Genomic DNA, 19234 nt, shown 5'->3' with positions numbered 1-19234 from the left:
GGGCCCAGCGGAAAGCCATCACCAGCTGCCAGATGCGTGAGTGAAGCCACCTTAGATCATCCCAACGCAGCAGAGCCGCCAGACTACAGCAGTCAAATGAGTGATCCCAGGCGAGATCAGGAGGAGGACCACCCAGGTGAGCCCAGCCCCAACGGCTGTCCCACAGAATTCAGGACTAACAAATAGAAGCCCTTTTAAGCCTTTGGGACGTTTTGTTACGCATAATTTAAAAACACAGACACAGTTGAGATTATTTTAAAGATATGTTCTAGTCTAAAACGAACAATCAAGACTCATTGTTCCTACATCAGAATTAAATCACTGAGAAATCTTATAAACCTGAAAAGGGCCTTAAAACATAATCTGGTCAATCTCCCTGTCTTCAGATGAAATAATAACAATAACAAACAACAGCAGATGTTATGTATCAAGTTCCTACCATCTCCCAGGATTTTGAGTCATCGTGCTAATCCTTACAATGCTGCAGATGACCCTGAACTCACACCTTGATTCTAAAGCCCGTGTCTTCCTAACCTGCTGTCTCACTGCCCCTGGGTACTATTAACCCCATTAATAAACAATGCAATTGATATAAGCTCAAAGTGACTTTTGCCAGTTAAAAAGGTGGGAACGATTATTCAAATATGATCGAGGAGAGAGCAGTTAGACAAACTTGAACGCAAACAAGTTCCCTAAACCAGAAAATGGAATTACAGCTTCCATTTTCCTTTTAGAAAAATCTCAAATATTTCTCAAAATTGTTCCCCTTATCAGCTTCTCTTGCTGAGGGCATCAATTCCTCTTTTCGCTATTCCCACCTCCCCTTTCATCTCCTCACTCACATTTTTTTCTCCACTTCTCTCACTTCCTTGGCTTTGTACACATATTGTTCTTTTTCAGAGCTGACCTTCCTGCACGAGAGCCATCTTATAACACCTTGTTCTGCCTGCCAGGCAGCTAAGCATCCTGATCTATCAACTCTCCACTCGTGGCTTTAAGGACCTCTTGTCACGTATTCCCCGAAGCCCCCACCCTACCCTGGTCCTCCAGGTTCAGTCATCGGTGAACTCCAGAACCAGCTGTTCAATTACACTGAATCCTGTAAAACTGGATTTGTCGCTTGAACTGTAGATCAAAGCAGCATTAAAGTTTTCCTCCCATGCAACAATTCAAACACATTTTTATTTCTTATTGCCCAGCAACCACAACACACAGAAAATCACCAATGGCGTGCAAGGGGCGGGGAACTGTATCCCGACTCAGAGCTTAAATGTTGAGCGAATGTCATCATGGAAGCCGGACTGGTCTGTCCAGGCAACGACCTTTTCAAAACCCTGAAACCCCAAGGAAGCTCACCATCTCAGGAAAGTGCTCCCCCTTTGTTTTGTACCTTCCTGGTACAGATTTCTTATTGCTCATCCTCTAGGGGAAGCTTTAGGACAAGGACCGTGAGTTCTCAGCCAGGAGGAGGCAGGGTAAAGAAGGCACGAGCCCTTGTCCAGGGACCGCACCAGCAGCTTTACAATCCAAGGCTGGCCTCTCCTCTCCTGTTGTTCTTCTGAAAAGATGGGTTTTTGAGAGCCTTTAAACCTGACATCAGAGCCTGTTCTGAGGGACGGGCAGGGATTAGAAAAAGCAAGCAGGTGTATTGAAAAATGTGTTCTTTTGATAATAGTAAAGTTAAACCATAGAGGGAAGTCTGGAGGAAGGGAAGCTCACATAAGGAAAAGTGATAAACTAAAGCAAGCAAGCAACAACCACAAATAACAACAAACCTTTAGAACTCAGAGTGGCAGCAAAATAATGGCACCAGCTTTCAGCCAAGCTAGATAACAAAGCCCACCTAAACTCCGTGAATGGCTGCGATGGAAACTGCTCAATCCAGGATAAAAGACAAGCTTTTCTATATTTTTTAAATGGACCATCGTAACCTTCCTGGATGTTTATTCTCACATGACACAAAGTCACAACAGAGGGGAAAATTAAGTAATCTAAGTAACACTAAGGATGTGTAATTGCCATACTGGGTCAGATCACAGCGAGTGATCCTTTACCAATTAGTCACCTTAAAGAAGGTGCTGTGGAAAGACCAGCTGTCCACCCTGAGGTCAAACTTCAAGTTCAAGTGCCAAGTCCTCATGGAGCCATCAGGCCTTTCTGTCTTCCTAGGTTTATCTTCTCTCTTTTTAAATCCATTTATACCTTTTACCCCAACCCCCTGGGAAAGCACACAACGTCACCTCTGTATTTACCAAATTACATTGAGTCACTTGTCATGTACCTGTTTGGCTGTGCCACCAGGCTGTCAGCTTCCTGAGGACAGGTGCTGTGTCTCATTGTCTTGGTATCCCCAGGGCTTAGCATGGCCTCAGACTCTTTGTCGATCAATACATATTTGCTCAACTTTTGGGGGAATGAATGAGTTCTACAAATGTATACCATCATTGTGAAGCAACTCAGTCAAAATTTGACAAAAGTGAGAGAATGTGATCCTGCACACCATTAAAATTATGTATGTAAAAAGTAATTTTTCCATAGGAATAATACTGGAAAGCTGGTCATAGCTAACATTTATACAGCGCTTACTCAAGGCCAGGCATGATTACATATATTAACTAATTTAATCTTTACAAGAACCCTATGAGGTAGATATTATTCCATTCTACCAATGAGGAAATTGAAATCCTGAGAGGTTAAAGTCAGACTGCCTAGTTTGAATGCTGTCCCTGATCTTTATTAGCCATGTAATTTTAACCTCTTTGTGCCTCAGTTTTCTCATCTGTAAAGTGGGGATAAGAGTAATAATATGGGGTTTTTGTGAGGATTAATGCAGGTAAGGCTCATACATCTATGGTTAGTACAAATGAAGCACTGAGTAAATGTGATCTGTGAAATGTGCAAGATTGGTGGTAGTGTTGGTGGAGGGAGAGTGGGGAGTAGAAATTGTGCATCACCTTCCTCAACATGACGGAGGTGGATGGTGGGCAGTAAAGAGAATTGCCCTTAGGCTTTGCTTTTTCCTGTAAAGAAACTCAAAACCATCGAGTGTTTAGTTTGGGCCACCTGCTCCTCCTGGACCTCCATGTTGCATGTAAATTAATAGCACGCTTGTGAGAAGACCCAACTTTGCAGTGCAGATTCACAAACACAGCCTAAAGAGCACACTCAAGACAGCAGGGAGCACATGGGGAAGGCTCGCTGCCGGTCCCCGAGCTGGCCCTCACCCTGCACGAATGCACCGGCTAACGCCAAGGTTTGGGCGCATGTTTGTGAAGAATATTGCACATATTTTAGTAAAGGGTCTAAAAAACATTTACTGTTCTAAATTCTAATAAGGCAAACATACACAAACTGAGAAAAGCTTACACTTTTATTTATCTTCAACCTGGATTCCAGTCTAACTTCAGAAAATAACTGTTCACTCATTGATTCAGATAGTATTTTCTGAGCGCTTACTATGTGCTAGGCACTGTTCTAGAAGCTTGGAATGCATTAGTCCACAAAAGAGACAGCTCCGAGCCTTCCTGGAGTTTGTGGTCTAGCAAGTGGCAGTATTTCCCCAGCCACCTCCTTGGCTCAAACCACCACCATCTCTCACCTGGATGACCTCGGGAGCCCCCTACTTGTCTCCCTGCTTCTGCTCTGGCTCTCCTTCCATCCAGGCTCCACACAGCAGCCACAGTGACATTTTAAAAATGTAAGTTATTTCATGTCACTCCCCTGCTTAAATCTCTCCAGAAGCTTCCAATCATGCTTAGAATTCCAAATTCCATGGTCTTCAAGGCTGACAGCATCTGGCCCTCTGCCTTTTCTACCACTTTCCTCGTACCACTCTCCCATCCACTCAGCACCCGGCCTTCTCTCTGTTCCCACTGGGCTGTGCACTTGCTGTTTCCTCCACCTGGAATGCTCTTCCCTGTTTTGTCACATGGCCATTCCTTTGTACCATTTAGGCATTAGCTAAAATGTAACATCCTTAAAGAGGCCTCCCATGACCCTCCAATATAAACTATCCCTTCCCCCAACTACAGTCACTTTCTAGCAATTTACTTGGTTTACTCTTAATCGTCTTATGAAAACATCTCCTTCATTTATTTACTTTTTATTGATTGTCTCTCTTGTGCCCCACTAAAATATAATCCATAAAAGCAAGGACTTCGCCTGCCCTGTTTTCTGGAATGATGTCTGACATAGAGCAAGGGCTCAGTAAGCCCTCAGTGAACAAATGAACACAAATTTGAGAAACTCTTCTCTCTGGACCTGCATTTCTTCATTTGTAAAATGAGGGGTTTGAACTAGATGCTTTCCCACTCTTTATGATTCTAAGGATGCTTTTGCTAATGTTTCAAGGGGTATACTCTAGTACTTAAGAACATGGTTAACAAATCCATATTTAGCTCTGTTTGAGATCTCAGAGATTCCAACTCTGTCGCCCTTAGGCCTCTGCATTTCAGCCTGAAAAGTCCCAATCTTTCACATTGTTCCCATGTGTCAATTACTCCTTCACTCCCTTTGCCCTTTCTTTCTGCCGCTTCTCTCTGGATCTACCACATGATTAAAATGAAACAGCTAGAAAAGGACTTATGATTCTAGATTCAAACTGACCATAACTTTATGGAAGATGAAGACGATATTTTGTGTTGCATCTAGTTCCTTCATCATGCTGCTCAACGTTACGGGAACCTTGCACGCTGTAACAGCATTTCACTCCTTGTGGAGGGATGTGGGTCCAGAATTAAATGTTAAACATATGTTGTGTGACAGCCACTGCACTGGGTGCTTCCACATACATTATCTCATTTAATCACCACAGGTCCCCAGTGAGGTAGGTATTATACTCATTTTACAGTAAAAGGAATTGAAACCATGAAAGGTAAAAAAAACTTGCCTGTGGTTATAAAGTGGTGAGTGAAAGAGCTGGGCTTCTATCCTAGCTTCGGACCCCACTGCCCAGCATGATAACATTTGCCAAGCGAGTACAGTTATTTCCAGGTTATTTTGCAGAGCCTGAATTATTCAACACTTGCTTGTCTCTGCACTTCTTTCCATGCTGGTCATCTCACGACTGGATTGTCAGCTCCCTAAACAGAGTGCCAGACTTTCTGAACACACAGCAAGCAATGACCAGATATTTGTTGAATAACACAACAAATGAACACAAGAGAATTAAAACCTTGAGTTTTTAGCTTTGCTTCCCACTTATTCCTCTTTATACAGATGCTCAGACATCTTCCACTGAAACTTGTAAGGCAAGAGTTAATGCAAGTTGAGTGTCAGGATTGTACAAGTGTAGGGAGGCTGCTCAGAGCTGCAGAATTGGACATAAATGTCTTTTGTAAGGCTGTTACTAGCACAACTGCAAAGCAGGTTAGAGCCAATACGTTCTGAGCCATAGATAACGTGCAGGATCTCGGCATCCTGGATTTGTCCATTATATATTCATGGCTTCTTTCTAAAGGAGAGCACAACCTAAATTCTGACCACATCCTCTGTACTACTAGTTATATAGAATTAGGTAATAAGACAGAAATGTACTCTTGCATATCTAGTGTATCCCTCCTTCATTTTCATGAATAAGAGTGCAGAGCATGTTTTTTTCTAGTATTCAGGCAATTTAGTGCTAATTCTTATAACATATCCTGCCAGGAAAAAACTACAGAAAGAGGAATGGCATCAGAGGATCATAGGCAATTCCACAAGGCTGAAAGAGATGCTCCCATAGTTTCATTCTGGGTCCAGGCAGAAAGTCACAAAGCTACATTGCCTTCACTGTAATTAATACCCACAATTATCTTATTCAACTTAATTCACTCTCTGTATCATGCAAACTTAAAGATGTTAGAAAAGCAACTCAATCCAACGTTCTGGAAGTATCTTTAGCTTTAAGGAACTTAGTGTTGCAATATGAGACTCCATCCCCCCAATCCCTACCCACACACACCGACCAAATACCTAAGGCAGGAGGAAAGAAAGATAGCTCTCAAATAGCTATTCAGTCTTTGCTTCAGGACACAGAATGCTGAGAAGATGCCCCGAGGTTTCTTAAATGCCACTGCCATGAATGTACTGGCCCCGAGTTCCCATCAGGACAATGGAGGCTCAGAAAGTCCATGCCTTGCAAACCATTATCCACTGCAGGATTCACTGATGGGGTCAAAGAAAGTTTGGTGTGGACATCAGTTAAAATTCATTGGTTTGGATTACAGTTTGTAACACATTTTCAAAAAGAGTTAACCCTTGAAGTAGCCCTTATCCAAATGGTTGCTGCCTTTTCCAAGTCCTCTCTAGCAAGCCTGCCTCACAATGGTCAGCTTGGGTCTCAACTGCTTTTCTGTATCTCCTGACCTGACAAACCAACACTCCACTTTATCAGAAATTACAGCAGAATCACATTCCAAAGGGCTTTACTTGGAACATTTCCTCCTGAATCCCTGTACTAAATGTTGTCATTGGAATACTTACTCTGTGGATCAGTTATTCCAAACATATATAATGTTTTCATGTGATATTATCTCATCCAGAAGAGCTTATTAAGTTTTGTCTTCAGATGTAGTTACATTTATTTACCCAAACATACTCTTAAGAAGCACTTCTAGAATGATTCTATAACAAAATCAGTACCAGGGTGAAATGAATTCATGCTAGCAGTACAAATGCATGTGTCTACTCCACATTACATAACTTATTTATGGAAACGTAACATTTCTGTAAAAGGTATTTTACCGGTAATACTGTTGTTATTTGTTATTATTTGCTGTTATTTTAACTTTCAGATTCTAGTATCTAAATTCTCTTTCTCAAGAACAAACAAAATTTGTGATCTTTCTTCATAATGTATTAAATGCTTTTCCATAAAATCTCAATAGGTCTTTGGAGAAAAGGCTGAAATAAAGCTTTGTTACACAATGAAAATGATAATGTAGCATGGAGGTTATTATGAACTGTACATGAATATGTCTCAGTGTATCAAGAATAGGTACAGAATTGTACTCAATCTGTGAACAATCAACCCTGTTCTCAAAAATGAAAAGAAATGTCAATGTAATGAAGCAGTTGTGCCAGGTGCATTTTACAGAAGAAAAGTGGAAAGGAAAATAACTGTTTACATGGCATATGTATATGAGTGTGGCCTATTCTTTATTGACGATGACCTTAGATTTTAAAAATCATCATCTATTTAGCTTTGAATCACTTTGGGCTTATTTGCAAAAACATTTGTTTTCTTTCAGTAGGATAAGGTAACGTATGGCACAAAAAAAGAAATCTGGATATCTGATTCCCTCTATCTTTTTGTTTAGTTTTGTTTTATATCCTTCTATTCTCATCACCAATATCCAAAAACAGGACTCAATAGTAATGAATTAAGTATGGTGGTAGATCTGTCTGAGAGCTATGGACCACTTTACTAGCACACAGGGGGTCTGGGATGTGTTGGGAGCCTGTCCCACTCACAGCAAAGTGGTCATGGGTAGTTGCTATGCTTTGGGTCATGTGATCCAAAATTTTTTGCATTCCTCATCCTAATCAACTAAACCATGGATTCCTGCTTGATCCAAAGCTAAACATGAGCCAGAATACTGCGCAGACAATGTGCCCTATTTTGGAGAGTGATTAACAACTTAATCATGTCCTTCCTCTTGGCATGTTTTGAAATCATCATGACAAGTAAGACAAACTAAAGTGACAGAGGCTGAGACATAAAGAGCGAGAAGGCATCAAGCAGCACCAGGAGCAGAAGCCATGAAGCAGAGGAGAGTTGCAAGAAGAAAATCAGCTGTGGCAGTGGAAGCCATCAGGGAGAAGCAGAGCAGAGTAGCTGATCCACAAGTCTGGCCGATTCCCAGCCCAGTTGCTTGGTACCAGAACGCTGCTGTATTCTGATCACCATTCCAGTTCCCAAGGACTGGCTGTCCAGGGCGAGGCTGTTTCCCATGTTTCCTCACTTCCCCATTGTAGACTTTTGATAAAGTGCCACCCATTGCTTGAGGTAAACTAGTGTATGTTCCTTGTCACCTGAAAGAGCATAACCAAAACATCCAGCCAAGCGACATGTAGCAATCTCTTCAAAAGGGAATTCTTCAGCATTGGGACAGGAAATTTCAAATGGCAACAAAACTGACTTTGATTTGCCATTATACAATTTTTAAGTTCATTTTTTTCTAATTATGAAAATAAGATTACACTCAATACAGAAGACTTGGAAATTACAGAAATATTGAAGAAAAAAAATCCACTCATAGTCCCCACAACTAGACATAGTGCTATGTGTGCATACGTCCACCCAACATTTTAAAGCAGGGGTAACAGGATGTTACCCTGAGGTTGTCTCAGTTTTAGCTGAGGCATGAAAACAAAAGATCCCACATATCCAAGTGAATTGTGAGCAGACCAGTCAGGAGAACTTGCTTGGCAGGATTTATAAAAACAAACCAAAAAAAGGCCAAAGCCTTTCCCCATGTTTTCTTCTAGTTTTACAGTTTCCAGTTTTATGTTTAAGTCTTTAACCCATTTTGAGTTGATTTTTGTGTATGGTATAAGATAAGGGTCCAATTTCATTCTTTTGCATGTGGATATCCAGTTTTCCCAGCATCATTTGTTGAAAAGACTGTCCTTTTTCCATTGCATGTTCTTGGCACCCATGTCAAAGATCAGTTGACATATACACATGGACTTTCTTCTGGGCTCTCTACTCTGTTCTATTGGTCTGTATATCTGTCTTTATGCCAGTACCATACTGTTTTAATTACTGTAGCTTTGTAATGTATTTTGAACCCGGGAAATGTGATGCGATTTCATGGATATGACACCAAAAGCACAGGCAACAAAAGCAAAAATAGACAAGTGGGACTATATCAAACTAAAAAGTTTCAACACAGCAAAGGAAACAATCAATAGGGTGAAAAGGCAACCTGTGAAATAGGAGAAAATATGTGCAAACTATATCTCTGATAAAAAGTTAATTTCCAAAATGTATAAGGAACTCCTGCAACTCAATAGCAAAAAAAACCTAATAACCTGATTTAAAAATAGACTAAGGACTTGAATAGACATTCTCCAAAAAAGGTATACAAATGGCCAATAAATACATGGAAAGATGCTGAATGTCAATAATCATCAGAGAAACCCAAATCAAAACCACAATGAGATATCACCTCACACTTGTTAGGGTGGCTAATATATATATATATGTTGTTGGCAAGGATGTAGAGAAATTGGAACCCTTGTACACTGTTGATGGGAATGTAAAATGGTGTAGTTACTACGGAAAACAGTATTCAGGCTCCTCAAAAAATTAAAAATAGAACTACCATGTGATCCAGCAATCCCACTTATGGGTATTTATCTAAAAGAATTGAAATAAAGATCTACAAGAGATATTAACACTCCCACGTACATTGTAGCATTATTCACAATGGCCAAGATGTAGAAACAATCTAAACGTCCACCAGTAGATGAATGGATTAAAAAAAAATGTAGTATATACATACAATGGAATATTATTCAACCATAAAAAAGGAAATCCTGCAATATGTGACAACATGGATGAACCCTGAGGATATTATGCTAAGTGAAATAAGCCAGTCAAAAGGACAAATACTACATGATTTCACCTATATGAGGTATCTAAAATAGTCAAACTCACAGAATGGAGTTTGGTGGTTGCCCAGGGCTGGGGGAAGGGGGAAATAGGGAGTTGCTAATCAACAGGTATAAAGTAAGTTCTAGAGATCTGCTGTACAACATTGTGCCTACAGATAACAATACTGTATTGTCTACTAAAAAGTCTGTTAAGAGTGTGGTGTTCTTATCACATACACAAAAGCCAAAGCCCTCTTGTTAGGGTTACAAGTCCCCTTACCCACATTAGTCAGATGAGTAGAGACAGAGGGAGTCCTTCTTTAGAGAGAGGGCCTTCAACAGTACCACTGAAAGAGCTTAATATATGCCCCCTACAGTTTTGGGGAAAGGCTGACTGGTGTCTGACTCCTGCCTGAGAAGTTTAAGTTCGAGAAACTGGGACCAGCCAGCCCAGAGTGAAGGGAGTAAATGGATACTGAAGGGAGATTGCTCAGCTGGCGCTCGGTCCTCACTTCCAGGGTGCATGTTTCCCATGGACAAGGAATGGGCCACAGGAGGGCTGGGGAGGTGTGGGGCTCTCTTAGCTCATGTCCACGAGAGCTGGCTCAGGAGGTGAAGAGACCTTAGCAGGAAGAGGCTTTGGGTGAATTACTGGATCCCTAGGGACATGGAGGGGTTGGCAGAGAGCAGGGGAGGGCATGTCATCACGCCAAGAGAGCTGCAGGAGAAGAGAGCCTGAAAACCCCACAAGAGCACACAAGAAAAAAGGCAAACCAAACATCTGCCCAACCCAGAGAGTGTGAAGCTACCTACAGCCACCCTACGGCCATCCCAGTGAAGCAAGAACTTTTCAGCATACATCCCCCATCCCCACCCAAACTCCTACCTCTCCTCCCATCCCCCTTCCACTTCAACCGTGGAACTGTCAACAACCACCATGGAGAGGATGGAGAGGTAGAGGCTTACAGGGAAGGGAGGATCAAATCCCTCCTCGCTGTCAGAGGCTTCTCCCCACAGCAAGTCGTGGTTGTGCCAGCGAAACGGCTGCTGCTCTGAATGAAAATGGAACTAATCGGGGACTGGACAATCTAATTATCACACTGAAGTGAGACGGAGCTTTGCATCTTCAAGTGACCCAAGGACTTTTATTATTTAAGAGTGAGCAGGAAAGTCATGAGACTGCTCACATTTTTATCCAGTGGCATTTACAGGCAAAACTGAAGATGCTTTCAGATTATATTCCACGAGTCCTGCTTGCTCAACACGCCAGTTATACACATAAGCTGTTTTTTTTTCTGGTGAGGAAGATTGGCCCTGAGCTAACGTCTGAGCCCATCTTCCTCTATTTTGTATGTGGGCCACCGCCACAAGCATAACTTGATGAGCAGTGTGTAGGTCGGTGCCTGGGATCTGAACCTGCAAACCCTGGGCCGCCGAAGTGGAGTGCAAGAACTTAACCACTATGCCACTGGGCTGGCCCCAGTGTATGCATTTTAAAAAAATGTTTTTACACTATAAATGCTGTTTTGCAGCCATTTCCCACTTAGCATTATGTTAAGGATGCTGTTACATCAATATTCCTTTACCTTGTATCTTTGTACTGTAGTATATGTATCCACTCCCTTATCACTAGATATATGTGTTGTTTCTAATTTTTCACAGCCATAATGTTAAAATGAACATAGTTCAAACCTAACATTGTACACATCTCTGATTAATTTCTTAGGATAAATTTCCTCAAAATAGAATTTCCAGGTCAAAGGATGAACACGTTTTAATGACATGAAATACATTACCAAACTGCTCTGGAGAAAGGTTATATCAAATTTTTCTCCAACTAGCAGATTGTATACAAGGGCCAATTTTCCCACGTCCTTGCTAACATTAGTTATTACTGTTCTTATTAATCTTTGCTAATCTGATATCTATTAGCAAAAAAAAAATGGTTTTCAGTTTTTAAAAATTTCTTTGATTACTGAAGAGGTTGAACATTATTTCATATGTTTATTGGATAAGTGTTATTTTTTATGACTTAACTGCTCAACACCTTTGCTTATGATTTTAACTCAGGCACTACTGAAAATATTGGTTCTTTGAAGCTAAGGCAAAGGACCAAAAGGATGGCAGAGTTGGGAATTCTTCGTATATGCTTCACAGTGTAGCTCACAGAGCAGTCTGTGTATTACTAACCGGGGCTCAGATTGGCCACTACAACTGGCCGGGCCACGTGTTGTCTTCAGTGCACCTAATTTTCTCAGTTGTTTGTCTCCTATAGCTCTTGCCTCTGTTCAGGTTGCAATGATAAGTACAAAGAGAGGTATAATGTGGCTCATCCACACAGTCACTATTGTCAGAGACGGTCTCTAGCACTATCTTCATCTTTTCCCAGCCAATCGCCCCAGACTGGCATGGTTGCATAAAGTTACTGTCTGAGCTTATGTGAGCGTACCGGGACCGGATGGTGGCGGCAACCAGATGATGGTTTCTAATCCTTTGTTACTTGGGCTGATCAAATAACATCTGTGTGTCTGATTTTCTTCATCTGTAAAACTCAATTCTTCATGACCAGACCTCCTGCTTACCATCTGGACTTGTTTCCTATATCCTCTCATTTAAACCCTAAGTGCCAACCATTCCAAACTCTTTGCCATGTTCTCTGGGCCTTTTTCCAAGTTTCTTATCTGCTTGCAATGCCCTTCCTTACACATTCTTTGGGTGATGATCTAACTCAGTACTGGCACTTAGGCAAAAGATTGAAAAATGCTTTTTGAGGGAAAAAAATGAATTCAATTAAACTAAAATGAGCATTTAAATTTGTCAGGACGATTTGAAGAAATTTAAGGAACCTTAAAGAAAATTAAAGAAATTTGTAGGAAATTTAAGATCTAACAGTGGGAAAAGATATGTACAAAATAGCTGTGATACAACACATGACATGATAGATCATTAAAAGAAAAACAGTTTCTCTACTCACAACATTTCTGATTAACCACCCGAAGTTAGTGCAGCCCACACAGGTTGAGGGCTCCGTCCCACAAAATTGACCCCACTTTAGACACCAATCTCCAGTCCAGGTCTCCAGCACCTGTGACTGACTAGCTATAAATTGCAGGTTCCCACAACCCCCTCTCTAGGTTTGATAATTTACTAGAACAGCTCACAGAACCCAGGCAAATAGTTTACTTACTATTACCAATTTATTACAAAAGATATTTTAAAGGATATACGTGAACAGCCAGATGAAGAGATACATAGGACAAGATCCAGAAGGGTCTTGAGCACAGGAGGTTCTGTCCCTGTGGAGTTTGGGTTATGCCACCTTCGTGGTTCATGGATTCATTCTTGTTCACCAACCCAGAAGCTCTCTGAACTTCGTTCTTTAGAGTTTTTATGGAGGCTTCGTTATGCAGGCATAATTAATTAAGTCATTGGTCATTGGTAATTTAAGTCCATCTCCAGCCTCTGGATGCCCTCCCCAGAGGTCAGAGGATGGGGCTAAAAGCTCCAACCCTCTAATCACATGGTTGGTTCCTCTGTCTACCAGTCCCCATCCTCCAAGAGTCACCTCATTAGCATAAACTCAGGTATAGTTGAAAGGAGTTCATTGTTAATAACAAAAGACATTCCTTTTAGCCCCCGCCACTCAAGAAATTTCAAGGATATAAGAAGCTCTGTGCCAGGAACAGGAGACAAAGACTAAATACATATATACATATATATATATATATATATATATCTTATTATATCACAATCCTTAGAAAACCAAGACTCTTGCTTTGGGATCATAAAGAAGGATAAAATTAATTCTGGCTAAGGGCTGGGAAAGCGTTCACAAAGATGGGGCTTAAAGCACAAGTAGAAGTAGAGTTACTGGGGTATAAGCCCCATTGGGGCAGAGTCTGAACCCACCACTATTCCTCACTAGTGATGCCTGTTCCCCAGTGAATGATCTAATGATGTGGATAGTAGATATGTGTGTGTGTGTGTGTGTACATGTGTGTGTGTGTAGGGGGGATGAGTGAAGGCCATCATCGACAAAATAATCTGAGCAAAGGAAGTAGGAGAGTGAATGACTTAGTTTTGCTTGTTTACGTGAAGTGGTCGTAGGAAGTTTTTATTTGCAGGTCTTGGATCAAGAGAAAAAAATTTAAATTTACTCACTGAGGTCAACCATTATCTATTAATATTTTCATTAACGTCGTGTGTCATTGGGCTATAAATAAGAATCCCAGAAACTCTGAAATTCTCTCAATTTCTTGGTAGACACACAGGAGAAAGTTCAATACTAAGACCATGCAAGACTTCTATGCTCTCATGTAAAGAACAGGGCTTGGAGGGGGAGCTAAAGATTTCTTACTGTGGCCTCATGCCTGTCACTCATTCACACAAACACCATCACACTGGATGATTGTGCCCTGATTCAGTCGATTCAGCTGAAAGCCTCAGATATGAAGAAAGGTGCCACATAACCCTGTAACACACGGTTAACTTCTAGTTTATCAGAAATCATTTTGTGCTGCTCTGCTCCTTATCACGTACAGAAAAAAACCCAAAACAAACAAGAATAGTTAACCTAAATCTTATTTTTATGTGCAAGGTTGTTAAAAATTAGTGAACATTTAGTAGAATTTACTGAAGGTGAACAGATCTCTGGGAGGGGGAGGAACAGAATTCAGGTGGGATGGAATGTTCCAGCAAGCCAGCAGTTACCCACAATAAACAAAGACCTTAGTCTCTAAGACCTTAGTTTCTAATACTGACATGAATCGCCTTTCAGAATCAAAAATTTACATATTCCAACTACTAATTAAAGTTTAATTGTGTGTTATGTAGATTGGTTCAATGGAAACGTTATCAAGTCGTAATTGGAAGTGATTCTTCCACTTACCCACATTCAACCACACTTCCAGGCCAGCCTCTTCACGAAGGATTTCCTAATTACTTCAGCTCCCATCCATCTTCCTCCCACTCCAAAATCCTACCATCTGTGCCACCCATTAGACACTTAGTCATGTGCAGTCTTATAACATTATTTAAGTTTTCATGTCCTGTCCACCCAAATAGATGATAAATTTCTTGGGTTCTACACTTTCCATTTACCATAGCAGATTGCATAGCCCATACAAATAGTAGGTCCTCAAAATTTTTGTCAAGGATCTATTACCTTAATAAAAATGAAAATATCACTAATCTTGAGCCCCAAAGATATTGGGATTTATTTAAGTAAATCCCCATCATGACAAATTTGGGAAGGGGTATCTTTTTCCTTTATCATCATGCCTGCTGAAGATACCATTCTCAGCCTTGCTGCTTTGAACGCAGAGGTGTGTGTTCAATGTATTCAAGCAAATTCTGGAATACCAGGTCCAAATCATCTGTCAGGGGCTTCACTCTAGTGCGCAGCAGCTTACCTGGTAGGTGTTGGGAAGCACGAGGTAGAAGGATGGCTTTGTCTCTCTCTTCAGTGACTTGTGGTAAGCTTCAAAACCAAGATCTCCAGTGCCCCAGGCTGGTGGGCAGAGCACTTGGAAGAGAGGGGATCCCCCACTTGCTGAAGGTGAAATACACTTCTGCTGACCCCGTCCTGAAGAGAAGGGTGCTGCTGAGAAGCCAGCTTGCTGCTTCTTCATGGAGGAAACAGCCGCTTGAAATGAAATGTCTCGACTTTTTTGGATGTTTCAATGATCAGTTGCCCTTAACTATTTTCGCCTACAATGAGAGAGAGAGAAAGCTCCTGGCAGAAGTCCACAGCTGAGAGGGAGGAAATGAAAGCAACTACAGTTTCCTCCGGCTGGCTGGGCACCTGCTGTCAGGCAGACTGTTGGTCTCAGCGTGCCCATGTGGTGGTTCTGTGGGCCAATCGGTCCCCTCCTCTACTGTCAAGTGGCTGCTTTCAGCTTCTCCCCAGAAGTCCTTGACCAGGCCATCTGGAGCTCAGGAACAAGTTCCAATCTCCTTTGCCAGAATTCTGCTTTGAAATTTGCCCACTCCTCCCTTCACCCTAATCCTGGTCACAGGCCTAAAACTTGACCTTATTGCTAAGAGATAATTTACATCAAGAGATAATGTATCTAAATGTTTAAAAGCTGACAGAGTAATTGATGTCCTTTAATATCAGTACATTAGCTCGCCCTGGACTCACAAAGTGTAGAGTCCACTTGGATCCACCAGTTTCAGTGTAAACAGTAAGTCAAATGCCAAAAACATCAGAGCCAGAAGCCTGAGTTCATGTGAACGCTCCTTCCCTCTCCTCCTCCAGGTGATCAGCCACCAAGTCCTGCTAAGTGAACTTCCCAAATATTTCCTGAATCTGTCCCCTTCTCTTCATCCCAGTCAAAGCCTCTAAACATATTGTCTTCTGAGCCAGGCCTCACCGTCACCCAGAGCCATCCACTCAAGAAGCAAATTTGATGTTGTCACTCTGTTGTGCTAAGCATTTCAATGGCTCCTCCTCGCCTCCAGTTTTCACCAGGCCCTCTCTTGCCAGTCACTGGCTCTCACTTTGTATCCCAGTGATGGTGCCTGCACCTCCACCATAGTCTTCCACTTGTTGAGCCTTACCTATTGCTGTTCACTTGATTTGGAATGCCCTTCCCACCTTTATTCACCCCTCACCTCCTTCAAGACTCAGTTCAGGCACCATCTCCTCCAGCAAGTCTTTCCTGAGACCTGACATAGGGTTAAATGACCTCTGTGCCCCTGTGCATAACTATCTTATCATCTGCTGTGTCATCATGAATATACTGTTTTCAGATCTGTCTCCCTCATGACATTGAGAGATCGGAGAGAGCATTTTGTGTCTCTGGTACTAGGTTCATAGCAGGATCTCAAATATATCTGTTAAAGAAATGAGTGTTTGCTGCTCAACAAAAGTGTTGTTGAATCATGATACGGAAAAAAAATAATAATCTATCCTATGGGGCTCTCCCTCTAGAGAGGAACACAGAGGTACCCAGACCTCTGACCTCCAGCTGTGAGGTATGGTGAGGAAGGTCCTGAGGCAGCCACAGGTTCCAAGGACAATTGCCTTTTTGCTGCAGATGGAGGAGCTCGTCATATCTGGAAGCTCCCAGAAAAAGAGCTGAAATTGCAATGCTACTCCCAACACTTCATTTTGACAGTTGACTGACCTACAATAAAAATTCCTGATGACTGTCTGCCTCCCAGGAAGGCAGGCAGATCCAAGCCAAAGGAGTAGCGGGGACCTGGCTCACCTCCCCAAGAGACCCAGGTCCCTGGAGGTGTAGAATCGCCCATTTTTTAGGGATGACCGTGAGTCTAACACCTGTGAGTGCCTATGGCACCTCAGAGATGAAGCTCAGGTGAGCTGAGTACAGAAAAGCATTTTTATCACTTTAAGGATAAAACTATAACTCTTGTTTTGAGCACTGTTTGGAAACTGTGGCATTTACAACACTTGTTAATTGGTTTTTAGACACATGCAAATTATTTATAATAAAGAATTTACATTCATGTATCGTTTTGTTCCCATGAACTCTCCTTAAGGATCTGGGAGGCTCAGAACAAGGTGTTAAAGAGTTGACACATGGGGAAGCGAAAAAAGCTGGGGGAGAAGCTGGAGCCAGTGCTCAGTGGAACTGGGTGTACAAGTGCTAAAGCAGGCTGGGTGAGGGTGGGGTCCGGTGTGGCTTTGAAGGTGGAGACAGCTATGCTGCAGGGAATATGTTACTCATAAACCTTTTAAAGAGTTTTGCCTGGATGGCAGCGGCAAAGCAATTAAACAGCTGTGGACAGACATGACCTAATTTATTGGCCTTTCCAGTTGCCTTTTGTGGAGCTGGTGCTATTGCATAACCTACAAATAAGAATGTGTTTTGGTTGAGGCGAGGGCTTACTGAGAATAGGGAGAAACAGATATCTTTAAGGAAGACGAGGCACCAGGAAGCAGACCAGAGACAGCGTAGGGGTGGCCAGGCAATCCCTGACATACTCCTCTGTGGGGAAGGCCATTGTCAGAAATCCCCCCACCAGCCCCGGTGCTTCTTCTACTCTGAGGTGTGGAGCACCCATACCCACTACTCAGGGGACAACTTTCAGCAAGCAGGGTGCTTGCTTCACCATTGCTGATCCTGAAGGAGAGCCGTGAAGGGCAAGCTCAAGTGCAAATGCAGTAATTCAGACAGCAACTTAGACCTACCCTCAAATATGCAGAGTCCAAAAAGTCGTTTTTATATACCTTTATGGCATCTGGAAGAAAGGAAGAGAACGACAGAGAAAATTCATGATGGCAATTTTCAAGAGGCTATAAAAAGTTCCGTGGTTTAAAAGCCTAAAAATGAAAAGAAAAACCTGTGGTGCCATCTGGACTCTGACCCAATTTAAATCAAAATACGGGCTGTTTATGGGATTTAATTAAGACGCACAAGATTTTCCATCTGGGAGCCTCTGAGGATCTGGCTTCAGAGCTGGATTCTGTCACTCCCGCCTGTGTCACAGCAGCACCACCAGCATGTTGGCTGAGGGGCTGAGGAGTAGCAAGCTGGACCGTCGGTGGCAGGGAGAGGGGGGTTTGTCGTGAAGCTGCCTTCCACGGACAGCACTTGGGTCTCACTTAGATGGTGAGCTTGTTTGGTGTGGCTGAAGGGTGGGACTGATGATCATGGGGGACCGCAATCTGACCCCTACACTGCCATTGCCATGAGCACTGTTCACCTGTTCTCTTAATTGCTATTCAACTCACTTAAAGCTAAGGCATTAAGTTCCCTTGGAACCCCTACATTTCCACACATTTCCATCACCCTGTGTCTGGATCACTTCACCTGTATCACACTGGTCACCCGTATCACACACTGGTCAAGTGCCTCAGGGGACAGTCCTATGTCCTAGTCCGACGTCCACCCTGGGCATTACAATGGTCTTGAGGCTCTTTGAAAAAAGAGAAAAATAAAGATAATAGTATCTGCCCTTTCTACCTTAAAGGATATTTGAAGGGATCAAGTGAACATGGTAGGCTTTATAGTACTGCATATATTCAAGAAGCCACTGGTCAAGTATTCTGGAATAATCTCAGAAACAGCAGACAATCTAACTCCTTCCACTTTCTTTTGGCCAATCTGTACTGAAACAAGGCTGCTTTACCCTTTCAGAAACTCTTCGGGCTTCCATGTTGCCCTTCTTTAACCATTTCCTGTTTTCTATGTTGAATATAACCACTCAACAGCCAATGTGAAGAACCTGTGACTAAAGTTGGGTTCCAGGAAGCAAGTTCAAGGCCAGGATCTAATCAGCTCGTGGATGTTACAGCATTTGTGTTTATGGGTAACTCACATTTAGTGGGCAGTAAAACAAAACAACAACAACAAAAAGTAAAAAAGCAATTCTTCCGGTTGCCAAACTAAACAGCTCCAGGGGCAGAAGATCCTTTTGATCCTGCCAAGCAGTTTTAAAGTGGGAAAGTACTAGAAACAAAACTTATTACATTTGTGTCAGGCATGGCCCTCTCAAGTGTCCTTTGCTAAGACTCCAAGATTTCCCCTCCCAAACTACATGGTTTCTGAGAACTCAACAGTCCCTCAACTGGTACAAAGGAGTGGAGTGTAGGAAAGAGATGACAGGTGAAGTCAGTGCCCACTGCCCAGGCAGCCAGGATGGGACGCCTACTGCAATTAGAGTTATTTGGGGAGCTTTGAAAAAA

General features: G+C 42.2%; 1 protein-coding gene across 4 annotated transcripts in view; it reads right to left on the bottom strand.

Moving 5' to 3' along the window:
- EXPH5 (exophilin 5) overlaps window positions 1-19234 on the bottom strand; it is a 69977-nt gene that overhangs the window by 37441 nt on the left and 13302 nt on the right. Inside the window, exon 2 of one of the 4 annotated variants that reach the window (XM_044752401.2) lies at window positions 14991-15288. The exons of 2 other annotated variants lie outside the window; for them this stretch is intronic. Coding sequence is in view for 1 of the 2 variants with exons in the window: in XM_070490334.1 (XP_070346435.1) it covers window positions 1038-1060 (23 nt within the window). In the remaining variant the exon portion in view is untranslated. Of the gene's footprint in view, window positions 1-1037; window positions 1061-14990; window positions 15289-19234 lie in introns of those variants that run through there. One more of the 4 variants, XM_070490334.1, reaches the window with a different exon arrangement.

Source organism: Equus asinus, chromosome 20 (genome assembly GCF_041296235.1).
Source record: "Equus asinus isolate D_3611 breed Donkey chromosome 20, EquAss-T2T_v2, whole genome shotgun sequence".
Taxonomy (NCBI): domain Eukaryota; kingdom Metazoa; phylum Chordata; class Mammalia; order Perissodactyla; family Equidae; genus Equus; species Equus asinus.
This window is presented reverse-complemented; position numbering and strand designations above follow the sequence as displayed.